The sequence below is a fragment of the Equus asinus genome, chromosome 5, assembly GCF_041296235.1.
Source record: "Equus asinus isolate D_3611 breed Donkey chromosome 5, EquAss-T2T_v2, whole genome shotgun sequence".
NCBI lineage: Eukaryota > Metazoa > Chordata > Mammalia > Perissodactyla > Equidae > Equus > Equus asinus.
In genome coordinates, this window is record NC_091794.1 from 113,110,104 (window position 1) to 113,129,007 (window position 18,904).

Consider the following 18,904-nt stretch of genomic DNA (forward strand, 5'->3'; position numbering starts at 1 on the left):
GCATACAGTCATGGTCGGGGTGGGCGTGGTTTTCTCTGACCTGAGACTCTGTGCAGCTTCCCAACCAGCCACGGCACCTAAGGACTTACACCCACAGCGGGGCTGCCGTGTGCAGTGGGACCAGCTCGAGACCCTTCTAAATTGCATTCGTTTTCAATCACTGCAGTAATAAATCCACAGGAGCTAGTGGCTTGACACAGCACCCCTTTGTTGTCTCACATTCTGGAGGTGGCATGCCCGACACAGGTCACAGGGCTCAAATCCAGGTGTCAGCAGGGCTGCCTTCTTTCTGGTGGCTCTAAGGAAAAATCCGCTTCCTGCCTTTTCCAGCATGTTGACGCCATCTGCATTCCTTGGTTTCTGGCCCCTTCCTCCATCTTCAAAGCCAGCAATGTCATCACTCTGACCTGCTTCCATTATCATCCTTCTGCCTGGCCACACTAGTTATTCAGAGGAAGTGGGACTTCAGTGGGATCTCCATCTTTTTCAGGACTAGGGACCTCATAATCGGCCCTGCCAGAAATCCCTGTGCCCATCCATGCCAAGAATCCCCTGCCCACTTTGGTACCAGCCCGCCTCCCATCCATCCAAGGCCGCCTCTCGGCCTCTGTCTCCCAGGGCTGCACCTTCCAGTGCAGCAGGGAGCCCTTTTCAAAGGCAGCGTCTGCACCTGTCCCTGGCATGTCTCAGAGTGCCGCGGCAGTCCCCCGGCCAGGGGAGCAGGTGCGGGTGAGTACCTGTGGACACTTGGGAGTGTAGGACAGGTTTGACCAGGCTGGGCTGGTGTGATAGGTGGCGGGGGCTGGCGGTGCTGCTAGTGGAGGGAGCCTCAATCTCCGCTGCCTGCGGGCCCGGAGGGCTCCTCAGAGGAGGAGCTGACCCACTGTGGCATTGTCAAAACTTGGTGCCCAGGCCTTCCCAAATCCCACGGAGGGCGCAGCCCAGGCCTCCAAAGTACTTCTAACTGACACACAAAGTACTTCTTGTTTGCAAGGAACACCATGTGGCACCTTGAGATCCGGGAGGGGCAGCTTGAGGACGTCCGCAGGGCTGCCCAAGAAGAGGCGGCGGCTGTCAGGAGGCACCTCCAAGTGCAGGCAGCCGAGCAGCTCCGCAAGGAGAAGGAGACCCTGAGGACAGTGGAGAGGAGCCGGCTGCTGAGGGTCAGGTGGGCTGGGCCTGCAGGCCGCTGGCCACTTCCTCTGCTCTGCCCTCCTCACTGCGCCGCGCCCCCCAGCCCGGTGGTCTCTCATCCCAGCAGAGCTTGCTCCCCACCCCGCCACCGCGCAGCGTGAGAGCCCCACCCCCTCCCCACGCCTCAGGGGAGCCTGCCCCTCCCTCTGACCTTCCACCCGCTGTTCTTCCCGGACACCCTCTGCCCAGCTTGGGCTGCTCTCTTGCAGCCCGTCCTCCGTGAGGCTCAGTACATTCCCCAGGGCAGGCCCTGTCAGGGGTCTCGGCTCAGCTAGGCTCCTGGGCAGGGCAGGGCGGGTGCCCCCAGATGTGTCACAGGCCATTGGAACCACACTCCCCCCGCTGAAGGGGCACCTCCTCTTCTGGCCGCTGCACACGTGTCCTCCCCCTGCTCCCAATCCCCATCTAGTCCAACCCCCTGCAGAATTTCCTGCTGCTTCTCTGGAATCTCAGTCCCTGGACACACGCAGGGTCCTCCTGCCATCCCTGCTCACCTGCTTGTCCTTGTCCTGCCCGAGTGCCAGCTCTGCCCAAGGTCCCCTCCCCACCCGCAGTGCCCGTGCCGGGAACGGGTGCTGAGCAGAGGAGCACGGCTCTTCGGGACGCCTGTGTGTGGGTGGGCGGGGTGCCTGAAAGCAGATGCTCCTTGTTCTGTCCCCACGGCCGCGCAGGAAGTCCGCGTACCTCCAGAAGGAGCACGGGCTTAGGCACCAGAAGCTCGTGGAGGACGCCCAGAAGAACCACAGGGTCGCTGTGAAGTTCCTCAAGGCCTCCCTGGGAAGGTAGCGTTTTCTCTGCCACAATCTTTCTTCCTGTCGAACCCTGGAGGAAAAATGGAAGAATGTGGGTCATGTGCCTGTGTTTTGAAATTCTCTAGTTTTATTATTAAATCGTCACCTTATCATCAAAAAAGAATAAATCTGCATTTTTAGTTTGGAGCTGGTTCCCTGCTCATTTTCAGAGAAGACCGGCCACGGGTGCGATGAACCTCCAGTCTAGAGAAACCTGGTTCAGACTTTCCTCGTCGTAATTTCTGTGCTGCCACAACACTTTCTCGTTTACCTTTAATATTGTCACATTTACTTATTTCACTGGTGGCCGTGACCAATGCCCAAGGCTCCTTCCACTCTATAATTGCACACCAGTGTGGCCGCAGTACCTCCCGACTGAAAAGGAACCTTCCTCCAGGATCCGCGAGCGAGAGAGGAAGGAGGAGCTGGAGTCCCGCGAGCAGATGCAGAGGCGCATGGATGCCGTGCTGGCCCTGAAGAACAGCATCACCGCGAACCGGGTAGGCGTCCCGACTCCCACCTCCACCCTCCACCCTCGACCCTCCATCCTCGACCCTCCAGCATCCACCCTCCGGCCTCCGCCCTCTGCCCTTCGCCCTCTGCCCTCAGCCCTTCGTCCTCGACCCTCCGTCCTCCGTCCTCGACCCTCCGTCCTCTGCCCTCCGTCCTCCGCCCTCCGTCCTCCACACTCCGTCCTCAACCTTCCGTCCTCCGTCCTTGACCCTCCGTCCTCGACCCTCCGTCCTCTGCGCTCCGTCCTCGGCCCTCCGTCCTCCATCCTTGACCCTCCGTCCTCGACCCTCCGTCCTCTGCGCTCCGTCCTCGGCCCTCCATCCTCCATCCTCGGCCCTGCGTCCTCCACCCTCCGTCCTCCGTCCTCGGCCCTCCGTCCTCTGCGCTCCGTCCTCGGCCCTCCGTCCTCCATCCTTGACCCTCCGTCCTCGACCCTCCGTCCTCGGCCCTCCGTCCTCTGTGCTCCGTCCTCAGCCCTCCATCCTCCATCCTCGGCCCTCCGTCCTCCACCCTCCGTCCTCCGTCCTCGACCCTCCGTCCTCTGCACTCCGTCCTCAGCCCTCCGTCCTCCGTCCTTGACCCTCCGTCCTCCACCCTCCGTCCTCCGTCCTCTGCGCTCCGTCCTCGGCCCTCCGTCCTCAGCCCTCCGTCCTCCGTCCTCTGCGCTCCATCCTCGGCCCTCCATCCTCCATCCTTGACCCTCCGTCCTCTGCGCTCCGTCCTCCGTCCTTGGCCCTCTGTCCTCCGCCCTCCATACTTGACCCTCCATCCTCATCCACATGCCTGCCCTGCCCCACCGTCCTGAGCCCCTGCTCCTTGGGAAGTGAGCCCCATATCCTCAGACTCTCCACTCAGGGGCCCCCTGGGAATTGACTGAGCTTCTACCACAGATTTCCTGCCTGTGGGTCTGTGCTGGCACCAGCCAGGCACCAGATTCTGGAAGGAAGAGAGCAGTCCAGCCCCGTCCTCATGGGGCCTAGTCTTGTGAGAAAGCTTTGATGAGGCTCCAGGGGGACCAGGGCTCGGTGAGGCCATGTGCTGGGGTCCAAGGCCTTCCTGGAGGAAGTGACATCCTGGGCCTGAGGCCTGAGAATGTGGCAGTTAGACCAGGAAAGCAAAGAGGGGAAGAGGGAACAGTGTCTGTAAAGGCTCAGAGGCTAGAGAGAGCATGCCTCTTGGAGGAAAGCCCACCATGGTCAGGAGACAGGAGGGAGCAGAAGGAAGCCGGCTAGTCCAGCTGAGCTGAGCTGCAGAGACGCCAGGAGTCTCTACGGGCGGGTTTCGAGGGGGGAGGGCAGCAGCGGGGGTCGGGGGCGGATGAGTGGCAGTGATCTCTGCAAACATCTGCTCAGGCTTCTCCACTAGGATTGAAAGATACCCATCTAACAGAGAGCTCCAGTGTGTGTGTGTGTATGCATGTGCGTGTGTGTATACACGCCTGTGCAGGTGTGCACACCCATGCTAGCACTGTAACTTCAGTGTCTCTATTCCCAAGGAGACACTCCGGAAATTTCAAGTGCGGGGCCAGGCCAGGGCAGAGCTGGCTGAGCAGAAAGCCCAGGCCGAGAAGGGGGCGATTCTGGCCCAAGGTGGGGATGCTTTTAAGCACCTTTTCCATCAACGCCGGCGCCAGGAGCTGGAGGCCCAGAAACGGTGAGGGCATGAGGGCGAGGGGGCGTCCCAGGGAGGTGCCTGCCTGGGCGGTGGGCGGTGCATCCGTCACAACTAGCAAAGCTGCTTCTCTCCCTGGGCCTCCCTCACCCAGGAGGGTCCTGCGATGTGCAGGAATGGGGGCTCCAGCCCTCCCGGCACACCCTGCTGTCTAGGCCCTGGCAGGCGAGGCCTCTCCTGGGCCTCAGAGCACAGCCCCTTCCCTGTGCCCCTGGCAAGGCCCCCAGGTTCCTGGCCTGGTCTTCACGACACTGCTCCCTGTCTCTGGGCTCTGCAGTTACCCCAGGGCCACCTCCCCCATCTGGCTCCTCCCCAACGTGGGGCTTCACTTTCTGGTCTCCCCTACACCTGCGCTCAGTGCTACCTTCTCAGTGCACCCGGCACCCCAGTCATTCACCCTGAGCCCCCCTCAGCCCTGCAAGGTCCCTGTACGCAGCTCCCCAGGCTGCACCCACCCTGAGAAATGAGGGTCCTCACTGGGCCTGCTGCCCCCGGCGCCCCGCAGGACTGGGCTCCCTGACAGCCAAACCTCAGGTTTCAGCCCCTGCCCGGCTCTCCCGCCTCACCTGTCTGCTTTTCCAGCCTTGCACGTGATGTTCTGGTCATTTCCATGTTCTCTTGGTGCCTTTTTCTGAGGCAGCCCTCATCCTGGAGGGCTCGTCCCTTCTCCACTCCCAGCCCAGATCCCCATTTGTGGTCACTGTTAGGATCTGCCCAGGTGCAGCCTCCTGGCCCTCTCGCTGGGGACAGCATCTCTCATCTGGGAGTTGCAGTGCCCTGAATGTCACCACAGGGTTTGGCATCACCCCGCCCTGATGGGGGCTCCTGGGGCAGCTCTGCCCACCTCCCAGTCCTTTAGTCTGCTCCAGTCCCTTAGCCAGCCTGCAGGTAGGAGGCACCAGTAAGGAGCAGCCTGAATGAATGAATGCATGCATGAATGGCCTCAAGCCCCGATGCTGCCCTTGGCTTGACCTCAGTTGGGGCGCCGCCAGCTGCCAGCCTGGAAACCAGAGAAGGGGGCAGCTTGAGGGTCAAGGCTCATTGTGGAGACTGCACTGGGCTGGGCCGGAGGTTCAAGTGCTGGGTCTCCACCTGGCGACCCTCCTGGCTTCCCCTGCTGGTCACACGGGAGCCTGGGGCTCACTCCAGGACCAGCTTGCTCCAGCCCCGAACCCGTCCAGCTGGAGAAGAGCCGAGGGCCAAGCTCCCGCCCAGCACGCATCTCTCCTGGGTCCCGTGGGCAGCGAGCCACTCACTCGCAGCTGGGGCGGTGTTTTCCCGTAGTGCCTTTGAGGAGGAGCAGAAGCTCAGAAAGCAGGAGATTGTGCATCGCATTTTGAAAGAAGAGGCTGAGGAGGAAGACAGGAGGAAGAAACGGCACCCCCCAACCAAGCCCGAGGGCCGGCAGACTGTGAGGGACAGGACGTGGGGCTACATCTCCGACTTCTGCGAAGGGAAGAGCACAGCTGTGACCCCCTGCCGCCCGCTGGTACACCAGACGCCCCCAGTCCACAGTCTCGCCCTCCCGAGGGGCACACAGAGGACCCCAAGGCCTGGCCAGGTCAGGGCCTTGCTGCGAATCATGCATGAACCTCTGCAACTAAAGTCAAAACCGAGGGACCGCCCACCCCGCCGCAGGCCGACCCGTCTTCCCTGCTCTCCGTGTCCCCTCCAAGAGGCCCGGTCAAGGGCACTCAGCCTCCGGGTTTGCGCGGCCTCATGCCTCATCAGGCGGCCAGTGGCGACGCCCCGAAGGTTCCCTCTAAGGGACACAGGGTAGCCTCACAGCTCCTCTCTGCAGAGGCGGGGCGCAGGTCACCCGGCATCCACCTGGGAGCCATCCTCTCCCTGGTGATGGCTCAGGTGCAAGGGGCCGAGCCGCGGGAGCCATGCCCTGGGGACACCCACAGCCTTGGGTCCCTGCAAGGTTGGCTCAGGCCACCTTACCTGTCCCCAGGAAACAGCCAGGCTGAGACCAGGGGTCACTCACGGGTGGGGGGAGTTGTGCACCATTCTCGCCCACATGTGTGTCACCCCCTTGGTGCGAATGCTCTCAAGCACCCGCCGATGCACAGCTTTCCTCTGACCCTTCATTCATGCATTCACTCAGTCATTCCTTTGTACTGAGGGTCGGCTCTGTGCCGGTCGCCCATGTGGGTAACTGTCTACCTGTCCCTGAGGGTGTGAGGTAGGGACATCAGGACCCCTCCTGAGCCCCATGTAGCTCCTCTGCTTCTGCCCTCGTGCGCCCCAAAACCTGAAGGTCAAGGTCACTGACTCCCACTAACTCAAAGCCCCTCGACTTCTTCGTGTTTGGCCCCTGTGGGGTCTTCACTCTGCTCCGCAGTTCATTTTGGGTCTTTCCTGTTTCCCAGGCCCACCGCGCCCACCCTCTGCCCCTCGTCCACCCCACCATGAGCTCTTCATACCTGCCCTTCCTCCCCTCGTCCTCTCTCTCGCGGCCTCTGATCCATGGCCCACCTGAGTTGGTCACCCCGTGTCTCTGCTTCGACACCGGCTGTTTCCCTGGGAGCCTTTCTCACAGTCGCAGCAACGTCACCCCCATCTACGTCCTTATTTCTTGTCTGGTGTCCCCTGGAAGGGAGGACCCGTCTGGCTGGCTCCCCGCGGTATCCCCACTCCTGGCACAGACCCAGTGCTCTGGCTGGAGGAGCTGACCAATGAGGCCCCGGCCCAGAAGCAGGCGTCCTCCGGGATCGACCACAGAGCGCTTTTCCAGGCAGTGGCTTATATCAGGGAAGGTTAGAAATGAGGAGCAGCTAAGGGTCAGGGAAGAGCGTTCTGGCACATCCATAAGTTAGAGCATTTTGTAGACTCTTGAGAGGACACTGGAGAAAAATATTTAATGGTGTATAAAGATACTTGTTATACTTTAAATGGAAAAAGTTACCAAACAAGTATGTGCTCTAGTCTCCAAGAAAAGAAAAAAAGAACCGAAGAACAGTGCCGGGTTGTCGACAGCCATGTGCCCGGGAGTTCCAAGGATCCTTATTTTCCTCTTGCTGGGTGTATTTTCCCTATTTTCTGGAATTAGCTGTTCTCTTCCTCTTCCTGACTGCAGGAAAATGACACTTTTGCACACCCCAAAACCCCTTGGTTAGTGGAAGCCATCTCCAGTGACTCCGTCCAGGTGGACCCTGGGAACGTCAACTGGGAGGATGAAACACTGGCTGAGCCAGAAATCTCCGGACTGTGGAATGAAGACTATAAGCCATACCAGGTAACTGCTTTGTGCCTTTGGATCCCTTGCGGTTGGCCCTGGGCTGTGTCTCCAGCTCCCGCGCATCCTCCCTGTCCTGGCGACCTGCTGACCTGCTCGGGGCCTGGCTCACGGCTGCTGCTCCGTGGCTTCACCCAGCTGTGGCTACGGCCTGCAGCCTTCTGCACCTGCCACACTCGCCACTGCCCGGCCGCCTCCCTCCTCCAAACTTCAGGCCCTTCTCCCTTCGCAGAGCCGCCGCGAGAACCAGTGTGCGAACCACGATCCCAGATCCCCCGTCATCCCTGCGCCACCACCCGGGCCTCGGTGCTCGGCCACACACAGAGGGACACAGCCGAGGGGCTCCCGGGTTGGGGGAACAACTCCTAATTGCTCTGCTTACTGTCAGGGAATCATTTCTACAAAAAGGCATGAGTCCAGACTTTCTCTGGCAGCCTTTTTCAAGAAGCATGCGTTGCCCAGAGCCTGGTCGTCCCGATTCTGGACGAGCAGACAGCTCCGTGAGTCGAGGAGTTAGTGAGCACCTCTGCGCCGGCAGGAGAGCTGCCGCGGCTGCGTCTCTGTCTGTGCACCGGCCAGCCATGGCCAGGCCGCCCCCCGGGAGGGCATCCCCCTCCCTGCCTGTGGACAGATTGGCTCCCGTTGCTATAAGGACAAAGTCGTTTGGTTCTGCTGGTTCTGAGGAAGGCTGGCTGACCAGGCCCTCAAACCAGAGCGGGGCAGGACGGAGCCCATCACTCCCGACTCAGGACCCATCGCCCTCGCTGCTCCACTTGGCCCCGGTCACTTACGCATGGGGAGGGGGGGTGGCGCCTTGACAACGGGTCATCAGGCCGGCCTCCCACCTTGGAGAACCCTCCTGGCGTAGAGCCGAGGCCCCAAATAGACTCAGAAATTTCAGGAAGGAAAACTTCAGGACTGTCTTCGGTCTTAATGTTGGTCAACGGACACCTTTATTTGTGCCACTTGAGAAATATTGCTTCCTGTACAACTTTTAGGAAACTTTTCTCTTGGCCTTATTTAAAATGTAGAAAATTCCCCGTCTACCATGATTTCCCAGAAATCTGCCAGGATCCCGGACATTTCCACTCTTCTTCTCATGTTGTCTTTCTCTGAAGTAAGGACCACCCGCCTTGCTCATGTCAGGCTTTCTAAGTGACCCGCTAGATGCCGCACATTTCCCTTGGCACTGGCCACTCTGGGCTCTGTGCTGTTAGCTTCTGTCACTCACAGACTGCCCCCGGCGACCTCAAGCAGAGAGCGTCTCACACAGCCTGGGCTTGCTCTCGAGCCAGGCCACTGTCCCTGTGAAACCCCAGGTGCCCAAAGAGGATGTGGACCGGAAGCCTGTGGGCGGGACAAAGATGGACAAGGACATCCTGGCCCGCACCATGGAGCAGCTGCGCGGTACAGTGATCCACAAGCAGGTGGTATCTGGGCGTGAGTTCAAAGGGCGGCCCTTCAACAGCAAACCCAAGCTCATCCACTTCAAGGTGAGCCCACCGCGGGTTCCCCCAGGTCACAGAGCGGGAGGGACACAGCAGCCCCAGGAGGGTGCTGTCCTGGGGCGACAACAAGCCCCGGGCCTCCTTGGAAGGGTACATGTTGGGGTACTCACTGGCCAGGCCCATCCTGATGGGCAGGTTCCAACCCACGTGTGGTGACCCCAGGGAGTCCAGCCCCAAAGGAGCCATTTCAGGGGGTGCCGAGTGGGGTCGAGTGAGTGAGGAGTGGGTGTTCATCCATCATGTTTGCCAGACTCTGCAGGAGAGAAGAGGCTGCGCCTCTGGGACACCACACCAGCCCTGATCCATCAGATGGGGGCCGGTGCCTGTGCTCTTGGAGCCTTCCCCTCCAATCCGACCGCTGGTCCCCAGGGTGGCAAGGGCTCCTACGAGGCAGGCGCCCCTGCCCTGCTCTCCATCTGCCCCATGGAGGGCAAACTTGGGAACTGTTCCCGCCCTCCTAGGATGCTCGTGAGCTCATCACTGTTAGAGACCGTCCTCTCCACGTCAACCCCGCGCCCTCTTCTGCACATGGCACCCAGCGTGCACAGCTGCAGCTTCCCTGCGTCGCACTCTGAAGCGGCCGCCAGAAAGCTTTGAGTAATAACTCTCTGATTTTTCTAGGACTTTGATATTGGCAAAGTATACAAAAAAAAGATCACACTGATCAACGCCACCTACACAATTAACTACTGCAAGCTGGTGGGCGTGTCGGAGCAGCTCAAAGACTTCATCCACGTCGAGTAAGAGGACGCTGGGCTCGCGCAGGGACGGCGCCCGTGACGGGGGGTTTCGGGTCCTGCATGCTCAGAAGTGTGGCCAGGCCTTTACGCTTGAACAACACTATCTGCATGGAACTTCCTGAGGGTTTGTCCAGGCGGCTCCTCTCTTCTGGGCCGAAGTTGTCCAGCCCAGGGCTCCCTGGTACGCAGCCTGGGGGCCCACGTGGCCCTTGTTTGTCACTGTGCTTTGATGTGGGCGCTCTGGGTGAGATTTCCCGGGCAGCTGGTGAGACTTTTCAGCATGAGGGTTAAGGCCTTCTTCTGTCTCAGGACCGCCTGTGCGAACGCCACATTTACGCTTTGCTCTGTTCCAGTTCCCGGTTTCCGTCTTCGAGTCCCCGCTGACGCACTGTCGGACCTTCCTTTCCGTCTGTGAGTTTCCTTCTGGTCCCCTTTACTGCTTTCTTCTTTTCTGTTTTATTTTTCCCTCCTTTTCTCATGGTGACCTTCATTGTGGCTTCTGCAGTCTCTCTTTTCTTCTGCTTTTTGCCATTTTGCTTGCATTTTTAAGAAAGTTTTTTCTCTTCCACCCCCTGATTTCTTCCAGCTTTTTGTTGATGGGTTTTGATGCCCAAGATGGATCTGGGGTTCCAGTTGGAGAGTGCCTGCTTCTCTTATGTCCTGAGGAGCAGGGGAGGGTCCTCAGGCCCAGCCCCCAAGGGGCCGTCCCCTCTCCCTGCCAGTGCCTTCCTGGGGCTGCCCCAGGCAGGTGCTCCCGCGGCCTCTCCCAGTGACCCCTGCTCACCGACTGAGCTCTGGTGAGTCTTGCCCGCATGGGACGTGCTGTTCTCTCCTGGGGGCTGATTGTAGGTCAGACACAGCATCTTTGCGCCCTCTTCTCTCTTCCTTCCAGCTTTCCAGACTCTTCAGCTCTCTACAGAGGCCTGCGTGGAGAGCTGTTGCTGGAAATTGGTGTTTATTACCAATTTCTTCTGTCTCCAGTCACGCTGACTGCACGGTTTACTGGTGGTCTGCTTGTTCTTGCAGCCATGGGGGTTTCTGCAGGGTGTCTGCGGGCCCAGGTTCAGCCGGTCATCGTGACCTTGGCTACCCTGACGGTTACCGTCTCTGGACTTGTTGAGGACACCCCTCTGTCTTCTGGTTTCTGCTGTTGCTGTCCGGGAGTCGGCCTTCATCCTGTTCTTTGTAGGTTTTCTTTAACGTCTATTGTCTCAAGACATCCTTGCCTTTGGGGCCCTGCGATTCCCCCATGAGTGTCTGGTGGGGACTGACATTCTTGGACCTGCTTAGAACCACCGTGCTTCCCAAATCGGAGGAGTCCGTCTTTGAGCAGCTGTGGACATTCCTCGGCCCCCTCTCCCAGTCCCGCCGCTTTGTCCTTCTGTCCTTTCTACCTGAAGCCTTTCTATTCCATGCTCCGTGTCTCTTGACGACTGTTCCATGCTTCCCGTCTCGCCGTCTCCCTGGGCAGTGCTCCAGGTGTTTCCTCGGGCCTGTCACTCAGCCCACCACCTCCTCTTTAGTTGTATCTGATCGGCTGTTGAACTTGCTTATGAGGTCTGCTATTTCAGCTTCCATATTTCTCATTTCTAAACATGCCGAGTCCTTTTTCGGATCCATGGGTGTTTCTTGACAGCATCTTGCTCTTTCTCATGTCTGTGATTCTCCGTTGATGTCATTAGTCATTTAACGTCTCTGTTCGGCGCATCTGTCTTGAGCTCATGGGGTCAGCCCTGCGCCCTGCTGCACGGTGGCCACAGCACTTTCAGATGTGGGCCTCTTGCGTTCTCACCGGTGGGACTCCACGTGCGGGCATCTGTGCGGTCTGCACCACCACGCTTCCCTCCCATCAAATGCGTTTTGGATTTGCTTCTCCCGGCACCATGGGGACACCAGGGACAAAGTTTTATCTTAAACTTTTAGCTTGTGTATTTCTCATCCGAACACATTAGGTAAAACCCAACCTTGTGAAAATAGACCTCGTGTTAGAAACTCTTTGGGGAGCTTCTTTCCCTCTGCCGGGCTCCAGACTAAGACAGACTGGCTCCCTTTGAGCCTCCCTGTATATTTGGGGCCCTTTTCCTGGCTCTTTTGCTGCAAGAGGGGCTCAGTTTTAGCTCCCTACCGGGCTCACATCCCCTCACATTGGTATTAAGACCCTAGATCCGTGGTTCCAGGCCTGACACCTGTCCCCAGGGAAACTGTGGCTGCTGCTCACCCCGTGGCATCCATTCCCTCTGGAGTTGGCCCCTGGGGCCTTGCCTCATTCCTTCCTTCCTTCATCCATTCACTCACTCGCTCAACAGAGGTTCACACGTTCCTTGAGCGTCTCCTGTGAATAGGGTACAGGAGGCAGCAGGGGCTCAGCACCCAGGATGGGTGGGGGTGGGGGTCCCAGGGCCCAGCTCACTGCCTGCCCCAGGCACAGTCAATTCCAGCCCAACCGTGTTGTTCTCGTGGAGCAGCGAGTGTCCGCCCTCTGTGTAGACCTAACACGTGTGTGCCATGGACTGTTGTGCCCACAGCTTTGACCCCCCTGGTCCCATGTCAGCTGGGATGTCCTGCGAAGTGCTTGTCACCTTCAAGCCCATGGTGAGTGTCTTGGTTCCAAAACCACACAATGTAAAAGGGGATTTTTCTCATTCCGGCATGAGAGGGGGGTGGGTGGGATCAGGGTCCTGCAGCTCCCTGGCACTGCAGAACGTTGTGGTGGAGAAAGGACTCTGGCATCTCGGCAGGGCCCCTGTTCTGCTGTTTTATTTCCGAAACATTTTCCTAAATGCCAGGCAGAATTACAAGGCGGCTCTTCTGGTTCACTAGCCAGCAGGTGTGACCTACTCGTGCTCTTGAGTCTAAATGGGGTGTGTCAGAGTGTCCTAACAGGCCCTGGCCAGTGTGCCACCCTCCGAGGCGCGTTCCATGGAGGCCTTGCTCTGGTGCCACCCGAGCTGGGCAGGCGGCAGGTAGGCCCAGACTGAGGTGACACAGAGGCAGTGTTTGCCACTTACAGATGTTCATGGTGGTCGGGGCGTTTTCTTTCTTAGACAAACAAAGATCTGGAAGGAGATGTCTCGTTTCTGGCTCAGACGGGCGAATTTTCTGTTCCACTGAAGTGTTCAACAAAGAAATGTTCCGTAAGTTCAAAGGCACCAGAGCCCACGTTTCTTGGGACTTCCTGGTTAGGAACCCCAGTGCAGGGAGTGTGCATCCCAGAGTGTGGGTGAGATGGGCTGGGCGTGGGGCTCGTGTTGGCAGTGTGCGTCCCGGAGTGTGGGTGAGATGGGCTGAGCGTAGGACCCACATCTCCACGGTGGGCCTGGTCCCAGTGGTGGCTCAGGTCGGGCTCTGAGCCAGTCCTTAGATGGGTGAGGTGTATCCATTGTTCTGAGAAGATAAGCACTCATGTCAATCTTGGAAAAATCCAGACAAGTCCTGGCCCTTGTGTCAGAGGAGCCCTTCAGATTCATCTTGGAAGACTCCAGTCCTCTCTATAGCTCTGTGGTGTCCAGCAATTTTTTTTTAAGATTTTATTTTTTCTTTTTTCTCCCCAAAGCCCCGCAGTACATAGTTGTATATTCTAGTTGTAGGTCCTTCTAGTTGTGGCATGTGGGATGCCGCCTCAGCATGGCTTGATGAGTGGTGGCATGTTTGCGCCCAGGATTCCAACTGGTAAAACCCTGGGCCACCGAAGCTGAGCGTGCGAACTTAACCACTCAGCCACGGGGCCGGCCCCGACCAGCGATTTTTTTTTAACTGTGGTCGTCACGCTGTTCATCACATCCCAGAACTTACTTACAATTGGAAGTTTGTACCTTTCATTTTTTTAGATTCCACATGTAAGTGTGATCATACAGTATTTGTCTTTCTCTATTTGTCTTATCTCACTTAGCATAATGCCCTCAAGGTCATCTTGTTGTTGCCAATGGCAGGATTTCCTTCTTTTTTTATGAATGACTAATATTTCATTGTATGTATATACCACATTTTCTTTATTCATTCATCTATCAATGGACACTTAGGATGTTTTCATATCTTGGCTGCTGTGAATAATTCTACAGTGAACATGGGAATGCAGATATCTCTTCAAGATAGTAATTTCATTTCTTTTGGCTGTATACCCAGAAGTGAGATTGTTGGATCATATGGGAGTTCTATTTTTAATTTTTTGAGGAACCTCCACACTGTTTTCCATAGTGGCTGGACCACTTCACATTCCCACTAAGCGTACGAGGACGCCTTTTTCTCCACATCCCCCCCATCACTTGTTGTCTCTTGTCCTTGGATAATAACCATTCTAACCGGTGTGAGGTGATATCTCATTGTCATTTTGCTTTGCATTTCCCTGATGTTTAGCGATGTTGAGCAACTTGTCATGTACCTGTTGGCCATTTGTACATCTTCTTTGGAAAAAATGTCTATTTAGGTCCTCTGGCCATTTTTAAATTGATTGTTTGGCTTTTTGCTATTGAGTTGTATGAGTTCTTTATCTATTTTGGATATTAACCCCTTATCAGATGTATGGTTTGCACATGTTTTCTCTCATTCAGCAGGTTGCCTTTTCATTTTGCTGATGTTTTCCTTCACTGTGCAGAATTGATCCTTTTTTTAACTAAGGAAAATTGCTAACATAATGAAAAAAAGCAGAAAGAATAGTATACTGAATATCCATGTGCCACCCCCTGGATCCAATCATTGTCGACATTTGCCGTATTGCTTCATCGATCTGCCCATCTATTTTTGCGGATCCACTTCAAAATAAATGAGCGATATCGTAACACTCAACACCCTTCCTTGTAAAACTTCAGCATGCATCTTGAATACACAAGGAAATTCTCCTACAGAAAGCACCGTATCATTGCCTGTCCTGATTGAACTGGTCAGCACTTACCACAACAATGCTGTGTAACAGACCACTCCTAAATTCAGCAGCTTATAACAGCAATAAACGTTTGTCTCATGGTCACAGCTGTGCAGGTTGACTGTGGTTTGGCTGATCCAGGCTGGGCCAGGCCAGGCAGCTCTCTCCAGGCAGCAGTGGCCTGGGGGTCTCCCGGCCCCCAGGCAGCAGCTACCCTGGCATGAGCGCCTCGTGGAGGATGACTGGGGCCCAGAACATGAGGGCCAATCACACGAGCACGTTTCAGGCCTTCCCTCATTTCACATCTCCTCCCAACAATTGGCCAAGGCAAGTCACATTGCAACGCCCTCCATCAAGGGGGCAGAGATGTTCTCCCCACTCTGGTGCCCCACAGGAGAGCAAGGCGGAAGGACGGCATGGAGAAGTGTCTGAGACTCTGCGCAAATAAGATGAACAGTATTCCTGGTCGTCGCCTGTTACCCAGTCCACATCCAGATGCACCCAGTTGTCCTCAAACCACCTTCTATAATGTGTTTTTTGAGCTAGGATACAATCAAGATCACATATTACATTTGATTACCACACTCTTAAGTCTTTCCGTCTTTTCTTTCAGATTTTTATTGTGCGAAATACACAAAGCCTAGACTTTACCATCTAAGCGTGTCTAGGTGTGCACCTCAGTGTGGCAATACATTCACGTTGTTGTGCAGCTGCCACTGCCATCCGTCGCCAGAACTCTTACCATCTCGTCAAACAGAAACCCTGTCCCAGTAAGCACTAACTCTCCATCCCCCCCAGCCCCTGGCAACCTCCGTCCTACTTTCCGTCCTATGATTTTGACAACTCTAAGTACCTTATATAAGTGGAATCATATGGTATTTCTTTTGTGACTGCCTTATTTCACCAAGGACGGTGTCCTCAAGGCCCCTCCTTGTCGGGGTGAGTGTCAGGGTTTCCTTCCGTGTCGAGGCTGACTGGTGAGGAGGGCCTGGCCCCTGTCGTGCTGCTCGCTGTGCGCTGTCCCTCGTTTCCTGCACTCCTGTCTTCTTTTGTGTTTAGTCAATTTTTTTTTAGTGAAACATTTTAGTTCCTTCCTCATCTCCTTTTGTGTATGTCCTAAAGCTATTCTCTTAGTGGTTCCCATGGGGATGACATTTCACATCCTAGAGTTATAATGCTCTCACTTGAATTCATAGCAGCCTATGTTCAACTACATACAAAAACTCTGTTTCTTTAGAGCTCCATCCCCACCCCTTTCTGTTGTTGATAGCACAGTATCACATCTTTATAACTTGTGTGTCCAATAACATAAACTAATAATTTTTAAAAATGCATTCGTCTCTTAAGTTATGTAGAAAACAAAAAGTGCGTCTACAAACTACTATTACAATAGGACCAGCTTCTGTAATTGCCCATGTATTTACCTTCATCGAGGTCTTTATTTCTCTTTTTGGCTTAAGGTACTGTCTTGTGTCCTTCCGTCTCACCCTCCAGGACGCCCTTGAGCATTTCTTGCAGGGCAGGTCCAGTGGTCACATCTCCCTCAGCTGTTGTTTATCTGGGAATGTCTTAATTTCTCCCTTAATTTTGAAGGGCAGTTTTGCCAGATACAGGATTCTGGCTGACTGTTTTTCTTTGAGCACTTTGGAAATGTTGGCCCACTGCCTCTGGCCCCCAAAATCTCTGAGGAGAAATCTTCTGAGAGTCACTGGAGGCTCCTTTGTGCACGATGAGTCTCTTCTCTCTTGCTTTCAAGGTTCTCTCTTTGTCTTGGCTTTCAAGACTTAGATTATAATGTGTCTCCATGTGGATCTCTTGGAGTCCCTCTTACTTGGAGTTTGTCAGACTTCTCAGACGTTTATATTCACGTCTCTCATCAAATGTGGGAAGTTTGGGGCCAGATTATCTTCAGATATTCTCTCTGCCCGCCTCTCTCTTTCTTCTGAGATTCCCACAATGAATGTATTCGTCCAGTTGATGGTATCCCTTAGGCTTTTTTCTCTTTTCTTCAATATTTTTTCTTTCTGTTCCTCAGACTCCGTTTCCATTGTCTTATCTTCAAGTTCACTGATTCTTTCTTCTCTCTACTCAAATCTGCCTTTGAACCCCTCTGGTAAGTTTTTCACTTTGGTTATTGTACTTTTCAGCTCCAGAATTTCTTTTTGGTTTCTTTTTAGGTTTTTTGTCTCTTTATTGATACTTCCATCCTGTTCATACATCATTTTCTTTACTTTCTCCACATCTTCTTTAGTTCTTCAGCATCTTTAACATGGTTGTCTTTAAGTCTTATCTGGTAGATTTGCCATCAGATTGTTTCAGAAACAATTTATGTTGATTTATTTTTTTCCTTTGAATGAGCTGTGCTCTCTTGATTCTTTGTACGCCTTGTGATTTTTTGTGGAAAACTGGACATTTGATCTAGTCATGTGGTAACTCTGGAAATCAGATTCTCCCCTTCCCCTGGGGTGTTTTTTTTGTTTTTGTTTATAGTTTTTTGATTGTTGGAGGCTGTCTCTGTGCCAAGGATCAGCCTGAAGTGTAAACTTAATGTCTTCCAGGTCTTTTCTGAGCCTTTCCCTGAGTACGCACAGTCACTTTCTACTTTTCCCTGTCTCTACAGTTGTTTTGAATGTCCTAGTCTTTAATATCTGGGGGAAAAGAGAAAAATGAGGGGGGGGAAGAAACAAGGACATCAACCTTTTGAATCCCCTGGATGTCTCTCCAGCTGGAGGGGGAGGGGCAGCAGCTGTGGCCACCTGCCTCGTTGTCAGCGCCTCTGTGGTCACAGCAGAGATCCCCGATGTTTGGAAGACAGGGTCTTTTTTTCCACCCTGGCTCCTGCAAGCTGTGTGCAAGTCGCTCCAGGAACACACAGCTGTCTGCCATGTGGCTGGGGTATGGGGTGGGTAGTAATACTGTGCTAAGAGCTGGGATTGACCAAAATTGGTCACAATTGGCCATCCACAACTTCCTCTGGAAGTTGCCAGACTTGATCAGACTCCTGAGTTCCCAAATAGTTCATCAGATGGATTCTGCCTGTGCAGGTGTCCCGGCCCACCATCGCCCCAGTCCCTCTTAAGTCTCTTTGGAGCGAGAATGTGCCCCATCCCACTTTTGGTCATGAAATTGACAGGCCAGTTCTCTCATAGAACGTCCTACATTCTGAATTTGTTGATTGCTTTCTATGGTTCCAGGTAACATGTCCCTCTGTCTCCTCTTTCCTTTAAACTGGACATTAACGTTGGGAACTGGATGAAAACAGTCATGTTATCTTTAAACCGTAAGGGGCTGAAACAGACCCACAACCCTCCATAGACTGGACATTCAAGTAAATTCTGTTTGACTCAGGGAGGGCCTTTTGGGCAAGACGGTTCCTCATGTTGTGTTGCATCAGGAGGCACGTAGTGGCTGCCTGCCAGCCCCCCGCCCACTGGTACTGACACCAAGATCAGTCTCTGGGTCACAGAGGACAGCCCTGTCGATTGCTGTGTTCCGCACTTCAGCACTTCACCAATAGCCAGTCCCCTGGATCAGGGTCGTCACCTCATGGTTTTAGCGACTGCTAACGATTCCCGCCTGAACAGACACGTCGCAGGAGGGGAAGTGTTTTCTGTTGCTGTCACTCGTCATGCCCCCTCTGGCCAATAGAGCCCTCTTCCCCTGTCGGCCTCCAAGCTCCCCTGAGCCTCCAGCCCCGCGGAGAAGGCCCAGTAATGCTTCTTTCTTCACTAAGTTATTTGTGCCTCTATGAATTCCTTTCTTCACTGATTTTTAGTGAAAGGAGGAGTTGGCACAATCATCACTTCCAGTGAAGGCCCGTTAGCTTCTCTTACCCCTCTCTCTGTTTCGAGATGAGGTCGTTGGTTTTCACCCATTCATGTGTTTCAATCACGTTGGTTCAATCCATTCTTCTCGGTGCTCCTGTTACCCACCCACAGCCCTGGCGGCCCTGGGCCCTGCTCTGGTTCACACACGGCCTGTGCACACAGCCCGGGTGGAGGCAGCTCTGCTGGGAGCTGCCAAGCCGCACAGAGGCTGTGGAAAGCTGCTGTCTGCCATGGCTCCCTGCCTCCGGGACAGCCACCTTACCTGGCTCGCGTGCTGCCTTCTCCACAGAGTGGCCCACAGCACAGAAAGAGTGTGTGCATGGTGGCGCCAAGATTCAACCCAGGGCTCTGCCGTGGGAGAAGGCCAGGCCCCACTGGGCAGCAAGGCCTCAGGCTCCTTCCCTGATGGGCCCGGAAAGCACACAGCTGGGTGTGTGAATGCATGTGGGGGGGTATGTGGGCAGGTGACCTGTCTCTTAGCTAGAACCAACGTGATTGAAACACATGAATGGGTGAAAACCAATGACCTCATCTCGAAACAGAGAGAGGGGTAAGAGAAGC

At 55.1% G+C, this 18,904-nt stretch overlaps 1 protein-coding gene across 11 annotated transcripts in view; it reads left to right on the plus strand.

Annotated features, from left to right (window-relative positions):
* The window catches only part of CFAP74 (cilia and flagella associated protein 74), a 75,401-nt gene that overhangs the window by 18,441 nt on the left and 38,056 nt on the right, over positions 1 to 18,904 (plus strand). For all 11 annotated transcript variants that reach the window (XM_070511307.1, XM_070511305.1, XM_070511308.1 and 8 more), the window contains 10 exons: positions 995 to 1,168; positions 1,866 to 1,976; positions 2,383 to 2,485; positions 3,994 to 4,151; positions 5,454 to 5,730; positions 7,252 to 7,410; positions 8,730 to 8,903; positions 9,540 to 9,658; positions 12,184 to 12,250; positions 12,703 to 12,792. In XM_070511307.1, coding sequence (XP_070367408.1) covers positions 995 to 1,168; positions 1,866 to 1,976; positions 2,383 to 2,485; positions 3,994 to 4,151; positions 5,454 to 5,730; positions 7,252 to 7,410; positions 8,730 to 8,903; positions 9,540 to 9,658; positions 12,184 to 12,250; positions 12,703 to 12,792 — 1,432 coding nt within the window. The remainder of the gene's footprint in view (positions 1 to 994; positions 1,169 to 1,865; positions 1,977 to 2,382; positions 2,486 to 3,993; positions 4,152 to 5,453; positions 5,731 to 7,251; positions 7,411 to 8,729; positions 8,904 to 9,539; positions 9,659 to 12,183; positions 12,251 to 12,702; positions 12,793 to 18,904) is intronic.